We start from the raw sequence: 26,000 nt of genomic DNA, 5'->3' as shown, positions 1-26,000 counted from the left end.
ATAAGCATAAAATTGCATAGCTGATACTTTTTTGTTAGTTTCGACATCTGTAGCTGGATCGATTTTTTGAATATTAAAGTGATAACCATCCTCACCTTGCCAAAAAATTAGCGGATACTGTAGTGCATCATAACTACGATGTGTTTCAGCAATACGTTGCAATTGATTATTTCGGCGTTGGATAATAATATCACGACGACTATATTCGTTATCAACAATTACTACAGCAACTTCGTTCGTTTGAGGTGCATTGAACCTTCGTTCGTGTTGACCGGCTTGTCGTTTATCTGCGCGAATGACTATCTTATAATTGTCTGCAACCATTTGGTCTAAAGAAGTTTTAAACACATTGATTAGTTGATTATGATTATGAAGTAGACATAATTTTTGAATAGTCTCGTTGTAGTCCATGAATGTGAGAGCAACGTTGATCTATTTCAAGGTCTTAGTCACCAATAAAGTATACTTGAAGAAACTTTGGAGTCTCATTAGACATCGGCATGAGTGACTCTACTCTGTGATAAATTTGACCTTGAAACTTGAAAACTGGACTGAAATTTTCTTCCTGGCATATTAAAGTAGCTCCAAATGAAGTCATTTGAAAACAACAGTTGTACCGACGTATATTTTGTAGAAAATGATTGGAATCTGGTGATTCTCCATTCATATATGCAAGTAATTCTGGTGGTGGTACATTTAGTGCTGGTAAATTGACTTTACCACTTGAGCAGCACATACCAGCAGTTTCTCCCTTGAATTTCCGAGCATGACAATACTCGCATTTCGTATCCATTTTTTCGATGACAATATTTGGATGGTCACTATATTTTTTTTGGCAATCATAATGGAATGCCTGAAGTTCTAAGCTCTCATGTGTAGTAGCTCGTTGTTGGCATAGAGTGACCATTGTTGCTTTAGTTTTTCTCTTTTCCAATTCACGTTGGTCAGCAGACTGACGATTTTGAATCAATTTGACTCGGGATCTGGTTTATTCGTTAGTACGTGCTCTTTTTTTTCGGTTTGATTTTCTTCAAGTCTTTACACTCCTTGACGAATATTTGAAAACAGTTTTTCCCTTTGTTCTTCTGTTTCATTTTGACATCTTACTTTTCTTCTTTGTGAATCCACTTTTGATTTGGTAAATACTTTTTTCCGCTTTGGCATTTTGTGTGTGTGTGTGTGTGTGTGTGTGTATATATATAAAAAACAACGATGTAATAAAGTTACACAAAATAAATCTCTTGATTGTTACAATGATAACACTGACGAAAAGTCACTGTATTTCGGTTTATATACCATTAGAGACCGAAATTTCTAGTATTAGAACAGTCCAGAACCTTCAAATAGTTTGTTCCTTTTCACTTGTTAGTTTGTTCCTTTTCACTTGTGAAAATCACTTGAATTTTTTCTGTAACTGTTTACTCTTGATTCCAACTGATCTTCACTCGACTGCAAACACGATTGAACTGACGAACATTCACTGAATTTCAATTTATATATCATCAGATACCGATATTTCTAGTATTAGAACAGTCTAGAACATTCAAATAGTTTGTTCTTTTTCACTTGTGAAAATCACTTTAATTTTTTTTGTAACTGTTTACTCGTAATTCCTATTTAATTTTACTCGACTGCAATCACGATTGAACTGACAAAAAATCACTGAATTTCCGTTTATATACCATCAGACACCGAAATTTCCAGTACCAGATCACTCTAGAATATTTAGATGTACATCACTTCGATTTGGTTCTTTTAGATCAATAATAACACTCGTACACATTTTGAAACTATCCAGATCAATCCAAAATATTTTAGAACTTTCTTGAACATTTTAAATTGCTTATAATAAATTGCACTCATTTTAGAATTGTCTAGATCATTCTAGATATTTCTAGAACTTTCTCAAACATTTTAAATAGCTTATCATAAATTCCACTCATTTTAGAATTTTTTACAACTTTCTCGAACATTCTAAATCAATCATAATCAATTGCACTCATTTTGGAAATTTCCAGATCATTTGGAAAATTTCTAGAACTTTCTCGATCATTCTAAATAGATCATAATAAATTTAACTCATTTTGGAACTTTCCAGATCATTCGGGAAATTTCTAGAACGTTCTCGAACATTCTAACTCGTTAATAACAGTTTTTGACATTTTGGAACTTTCTAGATGAAGCCAGAAATTTGTAGAACTTTCACAAACATTCTATATTGATTATAATAGTTTGCATTCTAGAATTTTCTAGATCACTCCAGATATTTCTAGAACTTTCTAGAACATTCCAGATCAATTATAACCTTTTACACATTTTGGAACTTTCTAGACCATTCAATAAATTTTGAGATCTTTTCAGAAGTCCTCATGCATTAGAAAAGGACAGAAATATATGTTTTAACATTTTCACCACCCACCGCGACCAAACTCCCTTACTACCATCTGGAGACCAAGGGGTATTTACCACCCCAACGGGAAGTTGATTGGGGTTGGTGGTGATTGAGAAAACTGTGTATTTACATACTAACAAAGCATTTATATTATATATATATTATATATATATTATATATATATTATATTATATATATATTATATTATATATATATTATATATATATTATATTATATATATTATATTATATATTATATTATATATATTATATATATTATATTATATATATATTATATTATATATATTAGAGATGGACGGGAATAGCATTTTTACTTCGGGACGGGATTCAGTCGGGAAATACGTTAGATTATCGGGATCGGGAGCAAGAACAGTAAATTGTCTCTTGTACAGAAAATTATATTTACTTTATTTACTTTTAAAATGTGCATACTTTAAAGTCTTTTTTTTTAATAAACCATCCACATTTATAGTCCAAATCAGTGGAAATGGCACTGCCTATTTTAGCATTCAAACTGTTGACAGTTTCTTCGTACAACTCTGGAATTATTTTCCTGCTGAATGTTTTGCTCGATGGTAGACTGTACAGAGGCTTAACCAATTTTAAAACATTTTTTAGGCCTCTTTCATCAACAATGCTGTATGGATGGCAACCATTTGCTAACCATTTACCTACTTCTTTTGTCAAAACCTTTTACTTGGGGTGGTCAATACCCCAGGTGACAAAATTAGCTAGCTTGGGCTGATTTGTTTGTACATCTGATTTAACTGACTTTTTCTCACTTCTGCTTGATAATTTGAAAGATGTGTATTTTTCCTGAAGAATGGCCAACTCATTTTTTGCCTTCGGATGTTGTGTTAAGTGTCTGTGCATACCTGTTGTGGAACAATATTCCGTTTTCAGGACAGAAGGGCACAAAGTACATTGCACCTTGTTATTTGGTAATTTCTTAAAGAACTTCCAAATAGGCGCAAAAGACACACCTGGTTCACTTTGGCTACTGCCTGGAATGCCAGGCTCCATCATTCACACACGTGTATAAACTACCCTTTTTTATTAAATGAAATTTACTGGAAATAATTATCTCGTTTACTTTAAAAATACCACTTGTTTTAATTGTTCACTTTCATTCTTACATAATGACCAACTACTAAAATGTAAAACCCTCTGATGTTTATGAAAGACGTTTATAATGGCATAAACATGTGAAACCAAGATGGCGTCTTTCAGTTTATTAGCGTTTTGAATATTACGCGTTTGGCAACACTGCTTATTGTTGCTCTTGTTAATTTTCAAGACAAATTATAACCTACAAATACGGCAAAGACGTTAACATTAGACTTGCTCATAATAGTTCGCGACCGGGAGCGCTCCTTTTAGTTCGCAGCTTCTTGGCGAACTAGGTCGCTCTTTTAGTTCGTCCGCTCCCATCTCGAATTCAAAGAAGACAAGTCACAGATAGTTTGTTCGCTTTGCTACCGCTACTGCAGGCGATCTTCTTTGTATGTTATAGTAGTTATTTTTTATAATGATCAGTGTTGTGAACGCCTAGATTATTATCCTTTTTTGGGTTATTATTATTTATCAAATGAGTAAATAAAACAATAATTTACATAATTGGGTAAAATGGCGTATATAACAGTTCTGTTTTTATTCTTCACTTAACATACACTATAATCGAAATTTTTTAATTTATAAAAGGATTTATTTTATAGCTAGTTTAAGAAATATTATTTATGTAATGTGTTTATTTTAGTGAATAAAATACAGTTTTATAAATATACAAACTTTAATTATTTTTTTAAGTTTTAGACGTGCGCATTCACAAGAGCTAAAGACATCTGATCAGAGAATATAGCATATAGGGTAACATGAACAGTATCTACAGTCGACAATGTCAAATGTTAAGTACATAGTAGTTAAGAATTTTTTTCACATACACACACAAATTTTGGAAATAATAATAAAAAAAAATGCAAACAATAAATATGAGTGAAGTTAACAAAAAAAGTGCTCCACACTTATTATTTTTGAGATAATTACTTAACACTGCATGTACTGGCATTCTAAGACAGTCATAAAAACAGCTTGTTTAGTTTATTTTTTTTATTAAATGACAAATAAATAATGTATGAAATATAAAAATAAGTTTATTTAACAATGGTATTATATTAGTCAAAATTTTTACATAAAGTTGTCATCAGCTGTCAAAATTATTTTATGAATATTGAAATCATTTTGTAAACACTGATATAAGTACCTGATGTAATTTATTATGTCTGACGTGTTCTCAGTATACACCACGGTTTCCCCACCGCGAAGTTACCCTGGGGTAACCGTGCTCGGACACAAGTATAAAGCTATCATCATCAACAAAACGATCATATATGAAAATGTATCATTGCAGTAAACATTTGCAGCGATCAAGAGTCAATATTTTTGTACAGTCAGTATCCGTTAGACGACTGAAATTTCAGCTATCCGACCCGAGCAGATAACGATAGCCAGCCAAAAAGACCAGCGACAAAGCCGTAATTAATACCCGAAAGGGAGAACGAGTGATGACTTTTGATAAGAGGCAGATCAAATGCACAGAACTAAAAAAAGGAGATCGGAAAAAGAACGAACTAATGAACTGAGGAGCGAGGTATCTGGGAACTAGTTCGCGTAGTTAGTCTGTGGGAGCGCTCTTCCGAACTAGTTCGTTCGCGAACTACACAAGTCTAGTTAACATTCACCAAACTTAAAAATAATATTCAACATTAAGTTCTTTAATTAGTCAGAGATTTATTTTAAACTATGTTTATGAACGAGTGTTGAATTTACGTTAATGTTTATAATATGCAATTTATTTTTTGTGAAGTCTTTGTACTTTGTTCGTTTAATACGTATACGAAGTTGTTACGGGACGTATGTATACATAACTTATTTTTATAATATAAAAATTAGTACAACGAAGGTTTTTACTATTTAAAAAAAAACTTGTTTTCCCGAGGTATTATCCCGAAGAGAAAAATTATTTTCCCGAAGTTCAGGAATGGTTCTTTTTCCCGACTTTTATCCCGAATTTCGGGATCCCGTCCACCCCTAATTTATATATATTTAGATTAGATTAGATTAGTTAATAATGTATTACAATATTTATCACTGTACTGAAAGTCGAGTTTTAATGTGTTGTAACGTATTTTCTTAGCTCACCTAAATAAAAATTGGGTACAGCAATATGAAGAAGAATACCTAGATGTTAACAGACATGTGGTCAATTCAGCTTCCATTCTGTGTGCTGCCTTACAAAGCCAAGGAAGTCTTCCTACGAGACACACTCTGCACACGTCAGGATGCAGGATGTGGTAAACAGCCCATGGAGCTAGAAATGCCACAGAAAATGTTCAATACAAGAAATAATGGCATTGATTTTCAGTGGACGATAGCACCCTTACCAATGCATCTAGCTCAGTAAGTTTCCTCATGTTATTACTGAAGTCATATGCCAAGTAAACTAATACAGGGAAAAGTAGTTTGAATTTGTTCTTGGTCTATTATTTTTTGCCAAAAAACACACATAAAAAGATATTCTATAAATATATCAACTTTGCACATTCATGATAGCAAAAACTCACATTTGCAGGAGATCCAAGTGGTGTTTTGATCTTGCTTCTCTGTGAGATTGGCGGAGGTTCAGATGGAGCATATTTTATTGCAGTTTCTTGTTCCTTGGACTCCTGCAAAGGATTACACAATCCAGCAAAATACAAAAAAAATTTAAGAGCACATACCTATAAATAAAATGCAGATGCAGCACCCAAGTCACTGTCTTCCTACCCTCCTTCTTTCTTCCGCCGCAGAGAACTTACCACCTTGCAATGCATTGTCTCTCGCTCGCGCCCCAAGCGAGCGTCGAGCTGACAAGTACTTTTAGTGCCACATGTTTATTATAAATAACCATTTATGTTTGGCGAGCCCCAGGGATGGTTGTTTTCGGGCCAATGTTAGACCAGAAATTGGAATTTACCCAGAGATAATGTTTTGTCGCTAAGAGACTAGTGAGAGTAGAGTTCAGGCCACAAGACTCACCTAGTCACGTGCTGGGTGGCGGATACTCATGACCGAAGTCCTATGTTGATTCTCAGAATAGAAGTAGCCAGCGACCCATCCATGTACAGGGCAGTACAGTGTTAAGCAAATAAACTGTTTTTCTCAAACTTCAAGAGTGATCATCACAAACTCACAGCCCAATCCAAACCAAAATCCCTTTCACTTCCAAACCTATCACTTTCCTTCCAAGGAAATATTGGTGGTGTCAGATAACAAAGAATGGCCCCCTTACATTTTGTTCCGTTACAATTGGTACAAAATTAGTATATAAAATTATTTAAACAGTACACTTAGTACAAATTAGAACAAAATACTGAAGGAAAAAAAGTACACGTTGGCAGCTACTATTACATCACAGAAGACAGTGCATTTAGTAAGGGATACTAATTTATTTTAATATAATTTCTGGAGACTGAAGTATGATGCCAGCAAAGAAGTGATAGACAAAGTAGTTGAGAACCAGGAAAGAGTGGCATTTATAGCCAAAATTGTGGAAAAGCAAATAAAGAAGCTTGTAGTAGGTGTGGTAACAGTGGGGCTTCTGAAACCAACAAATATATCATGGAGGGACTTGGACAGATTGTGCAAGATGGTGCTACCTAAAAAACCATTAAAATAATTAAAACAAAATTAAAAACAATATGAAGAGTAAAATACTGCTATTCCTTAACAAAACATAATGACAAACGAGAGAGGTACTTCTGTGAAAATGTAATGGAAAAAAAATTCTTCATTAAGTATCACTTATCTATGAAAAATTATACAAAAATTGAAGAGGACATCGCTAGGAAGATGTCTTCTCCAATGCTGGCTGCCTCCCCTCCTTGTCCACCCCTTCACTATCTCTAGTGCTATAACGTCTCTTTCTTTTATGTTACTCCTCTTCTGCTTGGCGCACGCGCTCTACACCTGCATTATGCATCATCAGTATGGGAGTTGTCGAGGCATCTGCCTCTTTCATGGTCAGATTTCTTAGCTGTGTGTTTAGCTTGATAAAAGGTCAGCGCGGTGCCTACCTCCGCAACCAGAACCTCAGAATTTGCAAGACCAAGTGTTGTTTAAGTTTTCTTGAGTCGTCATTTGTGTGTGATGTGGACGATGGCTGCACTAAACTAACGTAATTGATACTTCAAGTGCCTTTTTCTATTTTTCTGTTTTGTTTTGATAACTATCATTTAAATTAAAACCTTAATTTTCGAGCACCTTTGCTGTAACGAAATTTTGTGCACTGAAGTCGACAAACAATGATGAGGCCATGCAGGGTGTGGGCGTTTCCCAGGCGTCTGTAAATCTCACTGTGTTTAAATTCTATTTTCTTTTTTTTTTCACGTAAATTCATTACTGCTTAGTAAAGCATTAGTTAGAATTGTTCACGTTTCATGCAGGCTTCTTGTGCCTTTCTGTTGTGCCCATTAAACACACTTGTAACTGGTGTAAAGCTCATTTACTACACTGTTGCGTGTCAATTTCTTAACATCTTTTTTTAAGTAATTTCATACCCTGAAGATTAGCTGGCACATATATGCCTTTAATGTTTCAGCCCTTTAGTAGTCACATTGTAATTTACGTGCTGCAGTACAATAAATGTTGTTTAAGATCTTTAAACGCATGTGTAGCATCATAATCTAAATATTCCATGATATTGGAACTTATAAGGAGTGTCAAATATTTCATATATGCGTTATGTCCATTAATGTCTATTGCAATTTTACGTAGTTATTTATAGGTATGTGTAACTAGTAATCTGATGTAGACACAAAGTTCATTAATTTATTTAAATTCTGTAAATTTATAATTTTGATGTTGACTTATTTGTACTACCAATATTTATATTTGCTGAATGAATTTAATGCAAGTAATTTATGAGTTTTTTGTATTCACAACGTGTATTTTCGTAATTATTACGTTATTTCATTTTGTAACCTTTACTAACAATTTTTTGTGTGCAACTTGCAAGCCCGTGGTGCTAAGAACGTTCTTTAATATCTTACATAATAATGAATAAACATAACCAAATGAAATGAATCTTTCAACTGTTTATCTTTAACTTTATTTTTAAATTCTCTGTTCATTTGTACACAATTCGCTCTGCAAATTTTAAGTAACAGAATTTTATGTTAAAGACACTGTCTCGTCGCACGCCACAATTTTTGTAGTCTGTTGGGATTCGTGTACAGTAGTCCTGGAATGCTACAAAATTATAAAACATGTATATTTAATTTAATTTAAACTATTTACCACCTAAGCTAGAGCATGGAGAGATTTTTACCATATTATTTAGTAATTTACAATAGTGAGTAATTTTATATTTGAGATATAATTCAACTTATTTCAAAGTTGAGGTACCCATATATTCAAGTGTCTTACATTTGTAGTTGTCTAAAACAGAAGTTGCCTTACATTGGAAGCTTTCTTAAATTGGTGGTTGTCATTCATTGAAAGTAATATTAAATCAATTACAGAGGTTGGCATAAGCAAGATCATCTTATATTTTTAATTCTTTTATAATGAAGTTGTCCTATGATCTACATGCACATGGTCTGTAATTTAAGAAAGTGAACAGATGGTTCAAAAACTCTTTTTTTTTCTTAAGGGTGCATAAAGAAAAGTTATAACTAAAAAAATAATTTGGAATTCAATTATTCATATTCAATGAAGATAATTTCTTATTGTAAATAACTCTTCAGAATTTTTTAATATTAATACCACTACTAAATATTAGTCACACAGCCTTAAATACCTGCCACAATATGCACATTAATTCTTTGAGTTACAGGAGATAATAAGGTTACAACATGAAAAGACTTAAGGCCCCCGCCTACCCGGGCACACATACGGTGCGCAGAGCTTCAGGAAAAACAATGTGATTTCAAAACTACTGAAGATAGCCGAGTGGAGTCTGCTTACGAAAAGCATTTAAGAGTTCACTGAGGGCCGAAAAGTACTTTTGATTTCGGATTAAGTTTTTAAACCGTATTTTTAGAAGAGTTAAAATGGCTAAAACGCATGTTTTCAGAGTAATTTTTAGGCGTAAAACAACCAGTGCAGATTCTTGAAAGCACTTAAGGGACTTGCATTACATCTTTATCTTCATTTCTCCGCAATATGTTACATTCACCGCTCAAATTTCACAGTCATCCTGTGACAACGAGAAGACTGCGCGCCAGTTCAGAGCCTTGCACTTAGAGGCGATACCACGCTAGAAATACCATCAAGCGTCGCGCTTATCATTTCGCATCACTAACACACATATACCCCTGACGAGGCGGGCCCCTTAAGTGTACTTTGGTCTAACCACAGGTAGCTTCCAGATGGCGCATATGATAGCGAAAGTGAAGCCAAATTCACCGAGCCGTTGCCAACCAATGACCTGACAACTTCTCTTACCCAAATGAAAGTCAATGCTTTCTTATGGACCAAGATTCTCATCTACCCAGTAACATTTGTGTTACGTCTCCGGCATTTTAGTGCTAGTCGGAATTATATTTCATTTTCTATTTAAATTTCCCTTTTTTTTTCTTTACTTATTTTTCTGTTAATTATTTAGTAAATATTTATTATGTTCATTATTTATTTTTTTGTTTAGGTTCAGAAGAAATGAGAGGTACTGGCCGTTTATCGCAGGCCGAAGGCCGTAATTTGCTGGAAAATGAATATTTCTGATTTACGGTGTTATTATTTCAGTGTACGATGTTAGATGATTATTTTTTAATGTATTTAGGCCTAAATATAATGTATAAATTACATAAGACTTAATATATTGCCAGAACTTATTTTTTTATATTGCTAAAGAAAGGGCGTGTGGTCGTGACATCAGCGAGAGAGGAGGTGTGACGTGAGACTCTCCAGCTGATGGGCTGGGAGTAGTTCCGCGCGAGCAACGAGACGGAGCACGTCGGCAGGCTGCCGCCTCTAATTTACAAAGCTTTGGAATTTTATGTTTAAGCAAATATGGTTTCACAAGTGTTGAAAGTAACACTGAGTGTGTATAATCCACGCGAATGTGTGTGAAACGGTAAACGGGGAAGCTGCCACCCTCATAACTACCTGTCATATGCAGTTCATTGGCATGCCGTTGCATGTGTGTGTATTAAGATGTGATTTTATAAGAGACACCTTAGGATTATATGACTAAGCTAGTCATAATCAGATTTGGATGCTCTGCAGGATACAAGTAAGTGGCCATTTACAAATATATTTGGGGAATGGAGATTCTTGCATGGTGCAAAGATGTGTGAAACATCTATGTAAGTCATGAAGGATTTTGCTTCGATTAATATTTAAAATAAATTTGCAGAGTATAACTTTTATTTCACGGAAGGTTAGTGCAGAGAATATATAACAAAACCTAGCAACGTAGAGGTACAACGTTTAGAGACCCAGTGTACAGTTGCTGACGTCACCTACACATTTGACTTTCAACTTAAGTATGCGGCAAAGACTGCCCGGGCTATGAACTTTTCTTAACAGCCAATATAATGTTAATACTTTATTGTAATATTAATTTTATATTGCAGTATTTAAGATTATATATAAGATATTGTCATTATTTTTTTAACGATAAATGTGTTAGCCTCTTTTAGTATAAAGCACGCATGAATATATGTTGTTTTTTAAGTTTAATTAGTTTTAAGTAAGTATATTATTGAGCTATTTGGTAAAGGACAGAAACGAGAAATATGTACGCTATTATCTCGTGTGTAAAATCATACATGCAGCTTTTTGGGATAAATTATTTCTATATAGTTTTTAATGTATTTATATTTGTATTTATTTTTAGTTTAAAGTCATTGCCACGTGAAAGTCAGTATGATTATAATTTGCAGTTTTGCAATTATTGTGCTTTTTTTAAATGTGTAGGTAAATAAATGGATGTTAAGGAATATATATTTTTAATTTTGTTTTTTGATTAATTCATGCTGCTACTTCAGGACACTATCCTGCTTGGGTTTTACGGTGCTGTCTAGTTAACATTATGCATTTACCTGTCCCCTTTAGCATGGGTTGGATATTACATGAAGTTAGGGCTTCTGATGCAAAGTTTCCATTATGGTGTGCATTTTGAAAGTGGCCTGAGACCGGGGGCGGGAGTTGTCGCCTTTAGTAGGCCCAGTAACCAAGGCTAAAGGTGACAACCCCTCTCCTCTTGACTGTACCCCTCCATCTATAACACCTGTACGACTGACCGACATGGAAACATTAGCAGCAATGACTACCATCGCAACGCCTGAGGGAGACATTACAGGACACGGGTACCAACCTCGGGCACGTCCGCGTCGTCCCCCGCCAGTCCCTTGACCTGCAGCAGCTCTGCGGTCTTGAGGAACTCGGCGAGGTCTTCCTGGCCGACGCTCACCTCGCCGCGGTACATGAACTGCAGCACATCCACCAGCTCCTTGTGGCCCACGTCCTTGAGGATGACGATGGGGTGCTGGCACGGGTTCGCCTTGAACAGGCTCTTGAAGTACGGGCTGCACACCGACAGCACCAGCTTGTGGGCCTGGATGAAGCGACCGTCGGCCGCGAGCGTCACGTCCACCAGCTCCTCCCCTTGCAGCAGCGAGTGGAAGCTCGTCGACAGGTTGCTGTGGAAGTCGTCCCACTGCAGGGTTAACTGCTCGCTTCTCGCTTCCATCATCTTCGCCTGAGGAACATATAATCACAGATTTTTTCTTAATATGTTCGATAAGACTCCGTCTTACACCAGGTTACCTAGAAAACCTATAACAATATATCCTGACTTTCACGTGCTTAGGAAAAAAATTTCTCTGACCACTGATATTATTCACCAATCACTATAAAAAAAATTCAAAACCTACATTGTGACACTGTTGCAGGGTCTCCAGATTGAATTTTCAAAATTTCCCCAAAACAGACAAAATATTTCCCCAAAATGATACAGATTTCCCCAAAAATCTTTAACCTACCTTATCTACCTATTCCTTTAAAATATTATTTATTATCAGTGTTGGCCGCTTAAAGGTGTGGTATTATATGTTCAGAGCTGTAAAACTATCGTACGTAACAAGAATCAAAGTATATAAATAAAAAAATTCGTCTAACCAGAAAAATAAAAAAAATAATATAACCTGCTGCACGGGCGTCACTTTCGATTCTTTTATGATTTTGTTTTTTTCGTTCTATTGATTTACCGATCACGATGTTTTTTTTTATTGTATACAAGAGAGCTAATTTGTGGTTTAATGACTGACTAAAGTAAAATTACAGCAGCATAATTTTATTTATTAATTTTTGATAATATTGAGTACCTATATACCATCACAAAATATACATTTTCTCTGTCATAAATATTACAGTAGATTGACCTATTATAGTAAAAAGATTGTGTTACATAATACAATTAACGAATGAAATTAAAACTAAACGTGTTTTGTTTGAAAAAAGGATTAGAGATGGCATAGAAGTAATACTAGGCAGGCAGATTAAATACTTCCCCATTTTTCCCCGTTACCGAAATATTTTTCCCCAAAAATTTCCCCAAGGATCTAGTTTCCCCAAAATTTCCCCCCAAAAAATAATTCTCCCCAATATGGGGAAAAAAACCCAATCTGGAGACACTGCCAAGATACCAGGTCGTCTCATCCCGCTATTTTACTGTTATTGCTCAATCGCGTCTGACGTACATGCAAGACCATATTGCCGCGGGAATTCAAATTAATCACGTGTCTAAATGGCACTTTCTTAAATTTTCCGATTCACATAGACTGGTGTAATTTATGTACAGGTTAAATGTATCACGTGTTTCCGCTAGTAATATATTTAATCTTTGTTATGTTGTCAGTTATTTAATCGTAAATTAGGCTCAAATGTGTATTTTAAAATCTAAACTGGTGTTGTTGGTAAACATTGTGATGCGTGCTGTTCTTGCAATATTCACAACATTGTGTTATTTAATGCTAGTTTGTTTATGCTTGTTACCATTGATAAGTAATTATATTCAATATTACATTTAGCTTCCTTGCTAGATGTTTAAGTGTCAACATGTTATGTTCATTTGCAGTAGTAAACAAACTTTGTAAGTGTATTAAATATCATACAATATAACAAGTTTTATGGTAATGACTATCCTCCAAAAAATATTCTAAGAATATTTAATGGCCCTTTAACTACCAAATTTCATATTTGTGTGCAGTAATATGATTTTGTCTAATCCATTGCATTCTAACCTGTGGATCTTCCACATGTGATCCCTCTGCCCTTTACCTATCTCTGAGCTTTCCAAAATCCCCTCCCTTTAATTACCTTAACCTATTTCACCATTCTTTCTTTCTCCTCCTTTACAATGTGTCCCACACAAGCTCCATCATCATCACTGATGGTCTATGTATCTTCCTTCTTCCGTCATCATTTCTCCTCCGATATTTGTCACTGATCTCACTACATTGCATTGTACCTTTATAACTCTTAAATGTCCATCGCTAGGTACGAGTCCCAAATTCCTGTGGCATATTCCATATCTGGTTATCACCAGCATGGAAGATGCCTTTTCATTGACTTTTATTTCTCTCCTTTAGTGTCATAGCAGTTAACCCCAGACCCCTACTCCCTTCTTCACCGTCCACTTTTTTTTTTTAATCTACTCATCATGCTTTCCCAGACATCTTTCATTATGAAAAGCAAGGGCCCCATGGCACTCCCCTGTGGTACGTACTCCATGTCACCACTCCCTCTTCCTACCATTAATTTAATATTAAGTGAGCTAGTAATTTTGCATAGAAAATTTTATTACAGACTTGTCATTTATAATTATTAATTTAAGTAAAAAAAATTAAACTGCACTCTAAAGCTGTCTGGCCTACTATTAACCATGTCCATTTACATCAGCTGTAATTCTTAAGAATGGTAACTCCTGAGTAACATGGTAAATGATCACTATGTGAAAGTTCTGCTAGGTTTACTAGGATCTGTAATTCTGAAAATGGTAGCTCTAAGTGAAAGATTTATTAGTGTACAATAATAACACAATTATTTTTTTAAAGTAATTAATTCTTTAAAAGATATGTATTTCCCTGCTTAAATTCTTTCATTTTAATCCTTACTCAACTTATTTACCAAAAACTAATAGTCTCCAAAATTACCACATAGGTATACTATTAAATTTTGATATAAAATCTCAAATTAAAATTGCAAAACAAACTCCCAGATCATTTACCATGATAAAAATATTTTGGTATTTTGGCATTCTTGGCAGGTACATGTTTCCAAGCTGGTATTCCTAAATATGCTCCTTTCCCACTACGGCCACTACTTACGCACCATAGTGCAGGCAGTAAGGCATACTCAGTTTCTGATTTACCTGAACACTTCTTCTGGAAGAAAACATGCCTAAAACACTGAAACACTTTATTCCTACCTTGTGATACTTTCCAACAAGTGGTCCGCAAATATGTGGCTTAAAACACAAATATCACAGACCATTGTTCAAAGTCTTTATTACATGATACATCGCTGGGTAATTTTATTTCATCTCTTAACATTGGAACGTAAAATTGTACTAAGCCGTTAATGAGAAACAGTATCACATAAACATCATTTGCAGTTTAGACAAACATAATTTTTTTTTGAACGAGAGTAACTAGAATAAAAAAATATATTTTTTTTAATTTGTCAGAAAATTAAACTACTGGTAGAAGATGGAGCATGAGAATAGTTTTTTTTTTATTTTGTGATCAGATGTTCACAGTAGTAATCATATTTTGAACTGTTAGTTACAAAAAATTTCACCACAAAATGCCAAACTTCTGCTGTAAGAGGTAGAAAAAGCGGCAGGTTTTTTAAATGTGTATGCAGTGACATTCCTCTAGTTTCAAAGGTTAAATGTGCAAAACTTTATTTGTGTAGAATAAAATTGTACATTTGTATATAAAAAAAACAGCATGCAAACAAACATATACACTTAATTTGTATCAATATAAATTTTTATTTACATGTTCGTAATTAATCTCCTTGATTGTGTTTGTAAGATTAATTTTTTGTTACAAGTAAAAAATATATAAATGTTGTAAGACGACCTAGTGAAAAATGACCAAGCTAATAGTAATTACAACAATTATGTGAACAAATAACCATCAATAATATAATCCACTATAACTCTAGTGTGTTAAAATGTAGTAAAAATTTATGTACCTACTTAAAATAATTCTTAAGTGACAGGATTTAAACCTGGAAACTTGTAATCCATAACTACGTACAAACCACTGAGCCAAATAAACATAATAATTTACTGTGAAAAATATTTCATTGTAGGTAAGTGTTTGTATCCTAGGAGTGTAACATCTTTTAAAACTTGCAATATTTATTTTTGTGACTATTAAATTTATTACTAAATGTACTCGTGATTATATTGATGATTTGCATTTCGAAGTCACCATTAATTTAACAGATTTTCATTATTTTTCATGCACATAACACATTTCTCCATATCTTAAATTGTTTTCATTTTATTAGATGCAGTCTGTATACTCTCATCATAATTCTTTACTGCTAGAAACAGTAACAAGGTAATATTTCTCAAATAATTCATCAGAAATATTTCAACACTCCAAATCTGATCCCAGAACATATTTCATTACATCAAAATTCAGTATTTAACAAAATATATAGGTAATTCATAATAATCTACATTTACTTATGCCTATTATAAATTGTGGTGAGTAAGAAGCTATAAAACAAATACAATTAGTCACTATGTTCTGTCATACAAACTACATCAATTGACATGATTTTTTTCTCTAAATATTTCATCAACATAAATAGGCACTTCAAGTATGTTTTATAATGAACACATATTTGAAAGATAAATAAAAAGCTGACAAAAAATACACAAAACTTTATTTTTTACTACAGGCATTATCTCATTATTATTTTGCTTTAATTGCTTTTTTCAATGCAAATGTGTAGGAATTGTTTTCCCAACTTGTAGCTGATCATTTATTATATTAATTTACATAAAAAGTAATTTAATATTTTTTCTGTAATTTTACATATTTGCGAAGTTTCAAATGGTTTAGCGTTAAGTCTCCTTAATGAAATATGTACATAAATAAATTTTGTTACCAAGATATTTATGTAAATGATATAACATTATTTACATGTTGGTTAATACCACCTCTATTAAATGTTAAATTTATTTATTATACTGTTGCCATTAGTTTTTTTTTTATAAAAGTCATTTCGCACAAAATCCTGGATAAAAAGAATTAGTGTGGCAGCTAGCCATGAAAATTAATACCATATTTTCTTTATCTCTGAAATTTATATGGCATATGTATGTGTGTGTGTATATATATACATACACACACACATACATTACTATATATTTGTACGAATAAAATATAAACTGCATGGCTTTCAATATCATCACACTTTAATGTGATTGTTAAATGGACAAAGTCACAAGACCCACTTGGCTGACCCAGCCACAGGCTGGAAACAGTGGATGATGATGCTTAGTATAAATTTTGGTGTGTGGTAGACAAATACAGGTTATAAATTGAGGTAAAACTAAGCATGACTCCCTAAATACTTCATTTGGAGCTAACAAGACATATTTTACATCACTAGATTATTACTTGTTACCATGGGCACCCATACCTGGGGCAAAGCACCCCCCCCCCCCCCCCTTGATAGAGAAAGACAAAAATGTAGTTACGTATAAGTCGTCCAACACTGAAATATTTTCACGTAGAAGATTTTAAATATATGTACCTACTTACAAATCACCATTTGTCTTCCAAAATATTTAAAACACCATATACCTCCAGATCTCACTTTCCCCCCCCCCCCCCCCCCCCTTCAAAATATCACATGGGTGCACTTGATTGTTACATAAGTATACAAACACATTTGTAACTTTTCCATGCATCTGAATTACTTAGTTTGATATGCTACATATTTTCTATTCATGTTGAAAACAACTGTGGTTAGGTTCAGGTTTTTTTTTGTTAAACTGCATTAAATCACTGTGGCCCAATTATGACCACAAAACATATTAAAAATTATTAAATGCACAAATATGTAAATATAATAAGAACATAGACAATTACTTGTGAATGTAACAAGGGACAACTCTTTGCAATATGACCAGAGTTATTTATTTAGTTTCAATTTAGTGAAAAACCAGAGAAAGAAAACAATACAATGAAAGAATGAGTGATCTGACAAGCTATGGAATGTTTGCTATTTAAAGATAAACAAAGCAATGACAAATTCATTAAACCAGAAAATGAAGTTCATTAAGTGTGGTTCACATCAAACATACTTTTATTCAATGAACGATGAGCAATATCAGGAGCCTTATTGTTTTCCTACAAACATAATACATCCAATAACATTTAGTCCTGTCAAACAGTTCTAGAAGTTCTATCTTGCGAAGTCATAAGTTTTTGTTAAACAATTCTGTAGCAAACACGCATTCTGAAATTATCCATGACTGCAATTTACAAGTAAATTATTTCATATGAAATACAAAAGATTACTATCACTCCAAACACACCCCACAATTTTTTTTTTTGCTAAATCTAAATTAAATGACACTTCCTTCAAAAAATCTATAAGCCTACTATTTATGTTACAATTTTTTTCCTTTTCTTGCACACTTTGTTGCTGCTTCTTCCAACACGTTTTTTACTTAGCTGTCGATTGAGATGATTCAATCTTTAAAAAGTCCTTATTCTTACAAATGAAGCAACCAATTTCTTCTCAACAGCAGGCATTTTTACATTACTAAACCACAGCACGGAAACAAAATAAAAACAAGCACGTAATTTCACAGTTTTGTTTACTTTGAAGGTCTAGCGGATACGTCATATCACGGAAACACCCGAACGACCAAACTCGTTTTTCTTCTGTTGAGACGACCTGGTGAGACACTGCACTGTTGTAAAAAAAATGGATTTGGACAGCGCCAGCAACAGCAACAGCTACACAAAGAACAAACACACGGTGGCCATGATAATTTTACTATTCCAAAAATATCAACCAGGAAATTTTTCAAAATAAAAGAATAATATAAAAAGAGGAAGAGGAATTAAATTATAACAATGAATAAATTAATCATTATCAATTATCAAAAAATATGTTAAAAAAGGAAATGATAAATTTATTCATACAGAAAAACGGATAAATATAAGCAAATATATAATATTATATCACACTTATTAGCGACCAAGGATCGGCTCGAAAAGCTACCTGTCAAATAAATTTAACCTTCCTAAACAAACAAAAAATTACAGAATATCAGTTTAGACCGACACTTTTAAAGCCTACCAACAGCAACAAGTTAGCGCGCCTTTTCTTCCTTGCACGCTAATGCTTCGCCTGCCGATTACAGGCCTTTAACAAAAATTTAATTAAGACATCCAGCATTTAAAATTACCAAACTAAACTGCTAACTCCTAAACATTAAGGTCAAATCAGTATAATAAACTTTATAAATACCTTTTTTAGTTTATAATTTTTAAAAGCATTGACGCCGTCCCCTCTACCACCATTGATTTTTACATAATTATTGTTTGGGTTCGAGATCTCAGGGAGGGTTCGGCCTTGTGGCTAGAGGTAGGGGTTAACGCAGTAGGGCCCCCCGAGCTGTTATGGCCACTCGGGACGCCTGAAGAAGAACACAAAGTTTCTGGAGGGTATTTGATGAATTTATTACGGCACAGCTTTATACATAGTGCTGCCTGTTCTGGCCGTAACGGTTGTCCCAGATCGACTTGTCACACACGCAGCCCACTTCCTCAGTGGCGGCTCACTATATTAATGCGCGTGAAGGACGTACTTTTACACCCGATGCGGCGGTTACGAAATAAACTCTAACATGACAAATTAAACCTTGACGAACAAAACAATTCACTATTACACGATACTTATTATACTGGGCTATCGGCATGTAGGCCCGTGACTCCGGCGACTCTACGTGATTCCTAGATGTATTACAGGGACTGATTTGTTAGTACGTTTGGTGGCACGATACCGTGCGGCGGTTACAAGTAAACTCTAACATGACAAATTATACTTTGACGAACAAACACTTCACTGTTACATAACACTTATTATACTGGGCTAGTAACACGTAGGCCTGTGTCTCCGGCGACTCTACGTGATTCCTAGACATGTCCCAGGGGCTGATTCGTTAGTATGTTCGGTGGCACGTGTCGCCTTTTGGCTGCCCCGTGCAGGCCAAAACTAATTAGCCGGTGAGCTAAGTTGGGGTGTGGAGCGCCGACATAACGTCTCATAAAGGTCCCACAGTACTTATGTAATACGTTGAACACTCATCTTGGAGCACTGATTTAATTAAGTGAAATATCTCATGGTAAATTGAGGCCGACCACGGAACTGTACATAAAAGATTAGAAAAAGATTATACTATTGAAGCTACATATCGGTGAAAGCAAGAGTTGATGGTTCTGCGTTGCGTTAAGGCTGCCGGCCTATGCGAGCTCCTGGAGGACACTAGTGCTCTCGCCGCGCGCGACCCCCCTCCCCCACCAGACCTCCCGCGGAAACGTGTGTATTTCACGGGAAAACTGAACCGGCCAGGTTCGGGACAAAACACACAGTGAAATATAATTTTGAAATGACTGAAATATTAAATGATGAAAATAATGTCAAATAAAAACCTGTGGAAAAATATACATAAATTAATTTGTTGTAGTGCGGCGGAGGTATATGCCACACCCGGCCGGATCCTTCCGCCGACGTAGCACTCGTTGCCTGGCGTTCGCCTCATCGCAAGAACTACACTTTGCTGCGTGCATGAGCGCGTTCGGTGCATACACCTTTGCGAGACGTTGATGAGGCATAGTGGTCTATGCGACATAGAGGAGCATTGGCGGTCGGCATCAAATGCTCCCCGTTCGCTGAGATCGCTATGTGCATCAACGCCTCGCTTCACACGCTGAGCACTTCACAGATTTTTGCCGCACTGCGAGCCCAACACTACGCAGTGGGGTGGTGGTGTGTTCTGATGTAATGATTCTGCCCTGAATCTTTCTCCCACTCGATGAATGTCAAGGGGGAGTGCCCTGACCCATGTCTGTTACCCCCCTGGGACTGGGCAGCGACGTGCGCCTCTCCTAGCACAATATGGTGACAAGTGGGTGGGGGGGTCAGTGTGGTCGGGGTGTCGCATGGTGGTGGAATGGACGAAGTGGATGGGGGGAATGATATGGGTCTGGCCATGAGTGATGGCGCCACTGGAATGCCCCCTACGAGCCGCGCCCGGGTGGAGTAGTTCGACGGGGACCTGGACCACTCGTACTCCGCCAGGTAGACCGGGGTTCGGCGGGCCCTCTGTGGTCGTGTTGTGGGGACTGTGCTGGTGTGGGTCTCTACTGGGCAGAGTGTGGTAGGCTCTCTCGTATCCGGTTGGGTGGTCGGGCAACCCACCTCCACTGCGGGGACAGGAATGAACACTACCGGCTCGCTCTCGTCCGCGCAAAACGTCCTGACCGTGGCCCGATTTTGGTGTGTGGGGCGCCTATCTCTACTGTCCGGTACCTCCTCCCCGTCCTCTGGCTCATATACGGACACCCGGAATGTGGCGTCCGCCAGGCTAAGGTCCAGTGGCCACAGTAGCTCGACGTTCTCCTCAGAGACCTCTTCCCCCTCTTCGTCAGGAAACCAGACCAACAGACTCCCCACCTCCGCGGGGACGTGCGGAACTGTGGCCAGCGGCACTGAGGACCGATCGGAGTGTCCCGGAGGTCGGGTTCGGTACATTCAAGGGCCTGATCGTGGCTACCCCCATATGGGTCGCCTGTGTGCTTGTACCCCCGGGTGGCGAGTTAGGGTTCTGCTCCTTCCCGCGGTGTCTCTGTGGCCTCCTGGAGTGTGGGAGATGGTGAAGAGGGGGTCGTTGGGCCAACTCTGACCCCGTGCGCAACTAAGCGCAGGTTGTCCCGGTGTACTTAAGCGGGTTGCCATTTGGCGTCCGGAGCTCATAGGATGAGAGGCCCGTCCTCCACAGGACATCACGCAGCTCCGACCATCGGGGCGCTAGCCCCGCACAAAAGTTACACGCCCTGGACGACAAGTGGTGCTGCCTGATGTACACCAGCTTACCTGGCTGGATCGGAGGTGGGGGGTGACTACTCAGGGGCTTGTGGGTCGCCAGGAATTGGGCTTGTTGTTGTCTGGCGTGCTCCCTTCCCTCCTCACGATCGGGGCGCACCACTGTGCCCATGGCGATATCGGCCACCCTGCTCTCTCCGGGCAACGCCAAGTTTTTCCCGTACAGGAGCTTGCCAGGAAAATGACCGGTGATGGCGTTGGTGCGGCGCTGGAGACAATACAGCAGCTTCGGCAGGTGGACGACCCACTTGGAGTGGTCGTCCCCCAACCTCAGCCGCAGCTGCGCCTTGACCTCCTGGTTTCTCCTTTCAGTGGGGTTGGCCTGGGGATGGTAGATGGGGCTGGTGTGGTGGTCGAGGCCCCATCGGCGACAATCAGCTCGCCAGTGCCTCTAACTGAACTGACAGCCGTTGTCCATCAACAGCACTCGCGCGAAACCATACCGCGGGAATATTTCGTGGTCCAGCAGGGCGGCTATGGTTCCGGCGCGGACGTTGGACACCGGGATGGCCTCGACCCACTGGGTGAAAATGTCAGTGATGACGACAAAGAAACTCTTTCCCCGGGTAGTCCGCGGGTAGGGCCCCATTATGTCCAGGGCCAGGGTGTGAAACGGGTCGCGGGGCCGGCGGGGACGCTGCTGTTCCACTCCATCGGACCGCCTCATCTTCCTCTGCTGGCACTGCTGGCAGCGCCACACCAGGTCCCACACATCCCACATCAGTCCCCGCCAATGGAAGGTCTTATGGATGTCTAGTTGGGTCTGGTGTGCACCCGGGTGGCCTGCCAGCTCGTGCGTGTGGTGGAAGCCCATGACCAGCTCACGGGCACCGAGCAGCACATAAAGGTGCCAGGCATCCTTGTCCCATGGTACCCGGGTCTCCAACACCCCGTTTATGCATCTGTGGTAGGGGTTAACCTGCTCCCCACATGACCGCACATCGGCCTGTGTGGGTCGTATGTCCGCTGGGCCTTTTTCACGAACTCCACTAAGTTGCTCAGGGTCCCCACAGGCAAGACAGCGGGATGGTAGGGGGGCCCTGGGATGTGATCAAGGTTGTGGGAGCTCCCCCGGAATGACTGGCAGCGCGACTCCCTCTGGCGGCAACAGCCCCTCCCAGTCCTGGTCATCCTGAAAGGTGTCGTGTGGGTCAGGATGGCGCGACAGCTCGTCGGCGTACTGGTTGTCCCTACCAGGGACATGGTCGACCGCGAAGTCGAAGTTCTGGAGCATCAATGCCCACCGCGTGAACTTCGATTTGCGGCCCTGGGCGGAGTCCAGCCATCAAAGACACTGGCTGTCTGTCCGCAGCGTGAACCGGCGGCCCTCCAGGTGGTGGCGGTAGCGGCGCATAGCCCAAACGACGGCCATGCACTCCTGCTTGTTCACATGGTACCGCCGTTCGGGCTGGCCGAACTTGGCGCTAGCGTACTTCACCACCCGGCACACGCCTTTGTCCCCCACCCGGTACAGGATGGCCCCCATCCCCTCCTGACTGGCATCTGTCTGAAGGAACAGGGGAAGGTCAGGCTGCAGACGGGTGAGCTGGTGGCACTCGCGGAACTGCCGTTTTACCGCGTCCAGTACAGCGTCCGCCCAATTGGTCCACTGAAACCGGAATTTGGGTGACAGCAAGTCCGTCATCGGGGCTGTGGTGCTGGCGAAATGAGGAATGAATTAGCGCAGCCAGTTGAGAAGGCCCATCAACTTCTGCAGCTGTTTGCGGGTTCGTGGGGCGGGTTTGGACTAAATAAGGTTCAGGTGCTTTGGCAGGGGCCGGCAACCCTCGGCATCCACTATGTGCCCAAAGTACTTCAGCTCAGCCGTGCCCACATGGCATTTCTGGGGGGCGCACGTCAGGCCGTGTCTGGCCAGCCGCTCAAAGACCAGGCCGAGGTGCCGGGTGTGGTCCTCCCACGACCGTGACCAAATGATGACGTCATACAAGTACGCGGCGGCGAAATTGCCCGCGTACCCGTCTAACACACGTACCATCATGGCCTGGAAGGTCGCGGGGGCGTCCATCAGCCCGAACAGCATGGCACAGAATTGAAAACGTCGGCCATCAGGTTCCGTGAACACGGTCTTCGGACGGTCCTCTGGACGTACGGGCACCTGCCAGTACCTTGACTTGAGGTCCAGGGACGTGAAGATGTGGGCATCGCCCAACCCCGCCAAAGCATCCATTATGTTGATAAGTGGTGGTGGAGCAGTAATGGTTACTGAATTGACTGGTTTGAAACTAACACAGAAACACATGGAGCAATCTTTTTTGTTCGCCATGACAATCTGGCAGTTGTATGGCGATTCACTGAGCTCGATGACCCAATCGCATAGCATTTCTATGATCTGGGTCCAAATGACGTGCCTCTCTGTGGGTCCGAACCCGTACGGCTTTACAAACTGGGGTTGGTGAGGTCGGGTGGGGCTGGTGTGTTCCGTGGTTGTGGTAAGATGGAGCATGTCCGTGGCCGCAAACACCTGTGGTTGTTGGGATAGGACACTATTTATGAGCTCTACATGGGCAGTGGGCACACCTTTTCTCTGGTCCGCTAGAGTGATGGTGTCCCCTGTTCGGCGGGTGGCCGATAACCCAGGCTGTAAACCGTGTGCCGCTCGTGAAGGCCAACTTGCAGTCTCCCCTCCCTGACCACCACAGTAGCATCCACCAGCACTAGCCAAGGCAGTCCTAGGATTAGCGTCTGCCATTGCCCCTCTATGACTAGTGCTGCTAAGTGGCTGACATGATCCCTGAAGGAGAGGAAGATGTTGGGTTCGACCGACAATACGAGCTGTTGCCCCCTTCGTCGCTAAATGTACCTCCTCCGCACATGAGTCAATGTCCCGTAAGTTCGAGCACTGAGCTGACATATACATATGGCTGGCGGCCGTGTCGACAAGGGCAAGCACTGGCTGCCCATTCATCCTGACGGGAATCCTGAGTAAATGACCCGCCCCAGGTCCCAACTGCCCTAACTGGAACGACTCACTGCACTGCTTCAGGGGCGCTGCCGCTGCCGTCAGGCGGTCCGCAGGTGCTGCCGGTGTCGCCGGGGCCACCTGGTGTCCGGTGCGGCTCACCGACGACCCGGTGCGGCTCGCCGACGACCCGGTGCGGGCCGCTGACGGGTCGGGTGAGAGGCGCCCTTCCGTCCTCACTGGGCGCGCCGGTGTTTCAGCGGGCACCGCAGGGGCCGCCGGTGTCTCCGAGCCACATGGTGTCCGGTGGGGCTCGCCGACGACCCAGTGCGGGCTGCTGACGGATCGAGTGAGCGGCACCCGTCCGTCCTGACGGGGCGTGCATGACCAACAAAAATAGGTACATTTTCAAAAGTGTTACCTTACATTAAAACCTCTTTAGGGCTCATAACCGGTATTGGCCCCTAATGAGCTACATACCAAATGAAAGCTGTAACCTTCCTTAACAACATGTACATTTCAGAATTTCTGTCTGCCCCAACACTTTTAATGCCGACGGACAGCAACCAGTTCACGTGCACTGTCTTCCTTGCATGCTAATGCTCCGCGTTCCGATTACAGGTCAACGCACCCCACGCCAAGTCTCCACCCAGATGTGACGAGCGGGGTAACCTTGGTGCATTGAGGGAGTTTCCCCCACCCCCCCCCCCCCCGCACAAAAATCCTTGAGGCAGTTCTGATCAGCTCGCGACCCAGAGTGGACATGCGCGTACCGTGGGGATCCTTCAAGTTTTGTCTCTCTGATTCCTCACAACTGGTAACTATAGTCCTCAACAAATACCTTTTTCAATGCAACTCCCCACGCGACACCGGGTCGGGTTTTTTTTCTACAGTGCAGGTATTAACCCGGCCAACGCTACTTTCCAAGTCAAGCCACCAAGTCTAGGGGACACGCTGGGGCCTATCGACTTACTCACGGTTAGACAACAGAGCTAGCCTGGCGGCATCCCGGAAAACACCCCAATTTTCACATACAGCTCCTAAGTCTCGCCGCGGGAATCGCACCTTAAACCCCGGCTGTTGGCAAATGGCGACCCTGCGTGTGGCAAATAGTGCAAAATAAATTAGCAAGAGAAACACCCGTTAAGCAAAACCGGACAGATAACAAACAACGAGAAGTCTCAAAACAGAATTCTTCAAGCCATTCCCAACTTAGACGAAAAGCGGGCACGAAACTGCCATTTTGCTGGCGAGAACAGTTCAGGTTCAGACAGGATGGCATGTCGAGGTGAGAGGACATAGGAGATTCTGCCCACCCTCCTACATCACCCTGCTTCCTGAACTTTGCGACACGGGAGCGCGACGCCACAGCCAGGACATCCCTTCCCCTCAACAACTATTTTTCACCTATGCTTTGTGCGGCTGTCCAGGCGCTCTCGGCCGTCGCTTCGCACACCCATCCGCATCCCCTCCGCGC

General features: G+C 39.8%; 2 protein-coding genes across 7 annotated transcripts in view; one reads left to right on the top strand and one right to left on the bottom strand.

Annotated features, from left to right (window-relative positions):
• LOC134534773 (modifier of mdg4-like) overlaps window positions 1–12,892 on the bottom strand; it is a 27,289-nt gene extending 14,397 nt beyond the window's left edge. The window contains exons 1-3 of one of the 6 annotated variants that reach the window (XM_063373338.1): window positions 12,777–12,892; window positions 11,768–12,151; window positions 6,033–6,134 (exon numbers count right to left, since the gene is read on the bottom strand). In XM_063373338.1, the coding sequence (XP_063229408.1) occupies window positions 6,033–6,134; window positions 11,768–12,145 (480 nt within the window). In that variant the 5' untranslated portion in view covers window positions 12,146–12,151; window positions 12,777–12,892. Of the gene's footprint in view, window positions 1–6,032; window positions 6,135–11,767; window positions 12,351–12,434; window positions 12,636–12,776 lie in introns of those variants that run through there. The other 5 variants (XM_063373334.1, XM_063373336.1, XM_063373335.1 and 2 more) reach the window with 5 other exon arrangements.
• On the top strand, window positions 10,148–26,000 carry LOC134534774 (uncharacterized). The gene is made up of 2 exons (XM_063373340.1): window positions 10,148–10,681; window positions 24,608–26,000. The coding sequence occupies exons 1-2, from the start codon at window positions 10,635–10,637 to the stop codon at window positions 24,894–24,896; spliced, it is 336 nt and encodes a 111-aa protein (XP_063229410.1). The 5' UTR covers window positions 10,148–10,634; the 3' UTR covers window positions 24,897–26,000.

The sequence above is a fragment of the Bacillus rossius genome, chromosome 8 (genome assembly GCF_032445375.1).
Source record: "Bacillus rossius redtenbacheri isolate Brsri chromosome 8, Brsri_v3, whole genome shotgun sequence".
Lineage (NCBI taxonomy): Eukaryota > Metazoa > Arthropoda > Insecta > Phasmatodea > Bacillidae > Bacillus > Bacillus rossius.
This window is presented reverse-complemented; position numbering and strand designations above follow the sequence as displayed.

Bases quoted from the DNA above. Each gene is read 5' to 3' on its own strand.
- LOC134534774 (XM_063373340.1), top strand. From the start codon at position 10,635: ATGACTAAGCTAGTCATAATCAGATTTGGATGCTCTGCAGGATACAA. The intron at 10,682-24,607 runs GTAAGTGGCCAT...GCACTGCTTCAG, and splicing joins GGATGCTCTGCAGGATACAA to GGGCGCTGCCGCTGCCGTCA.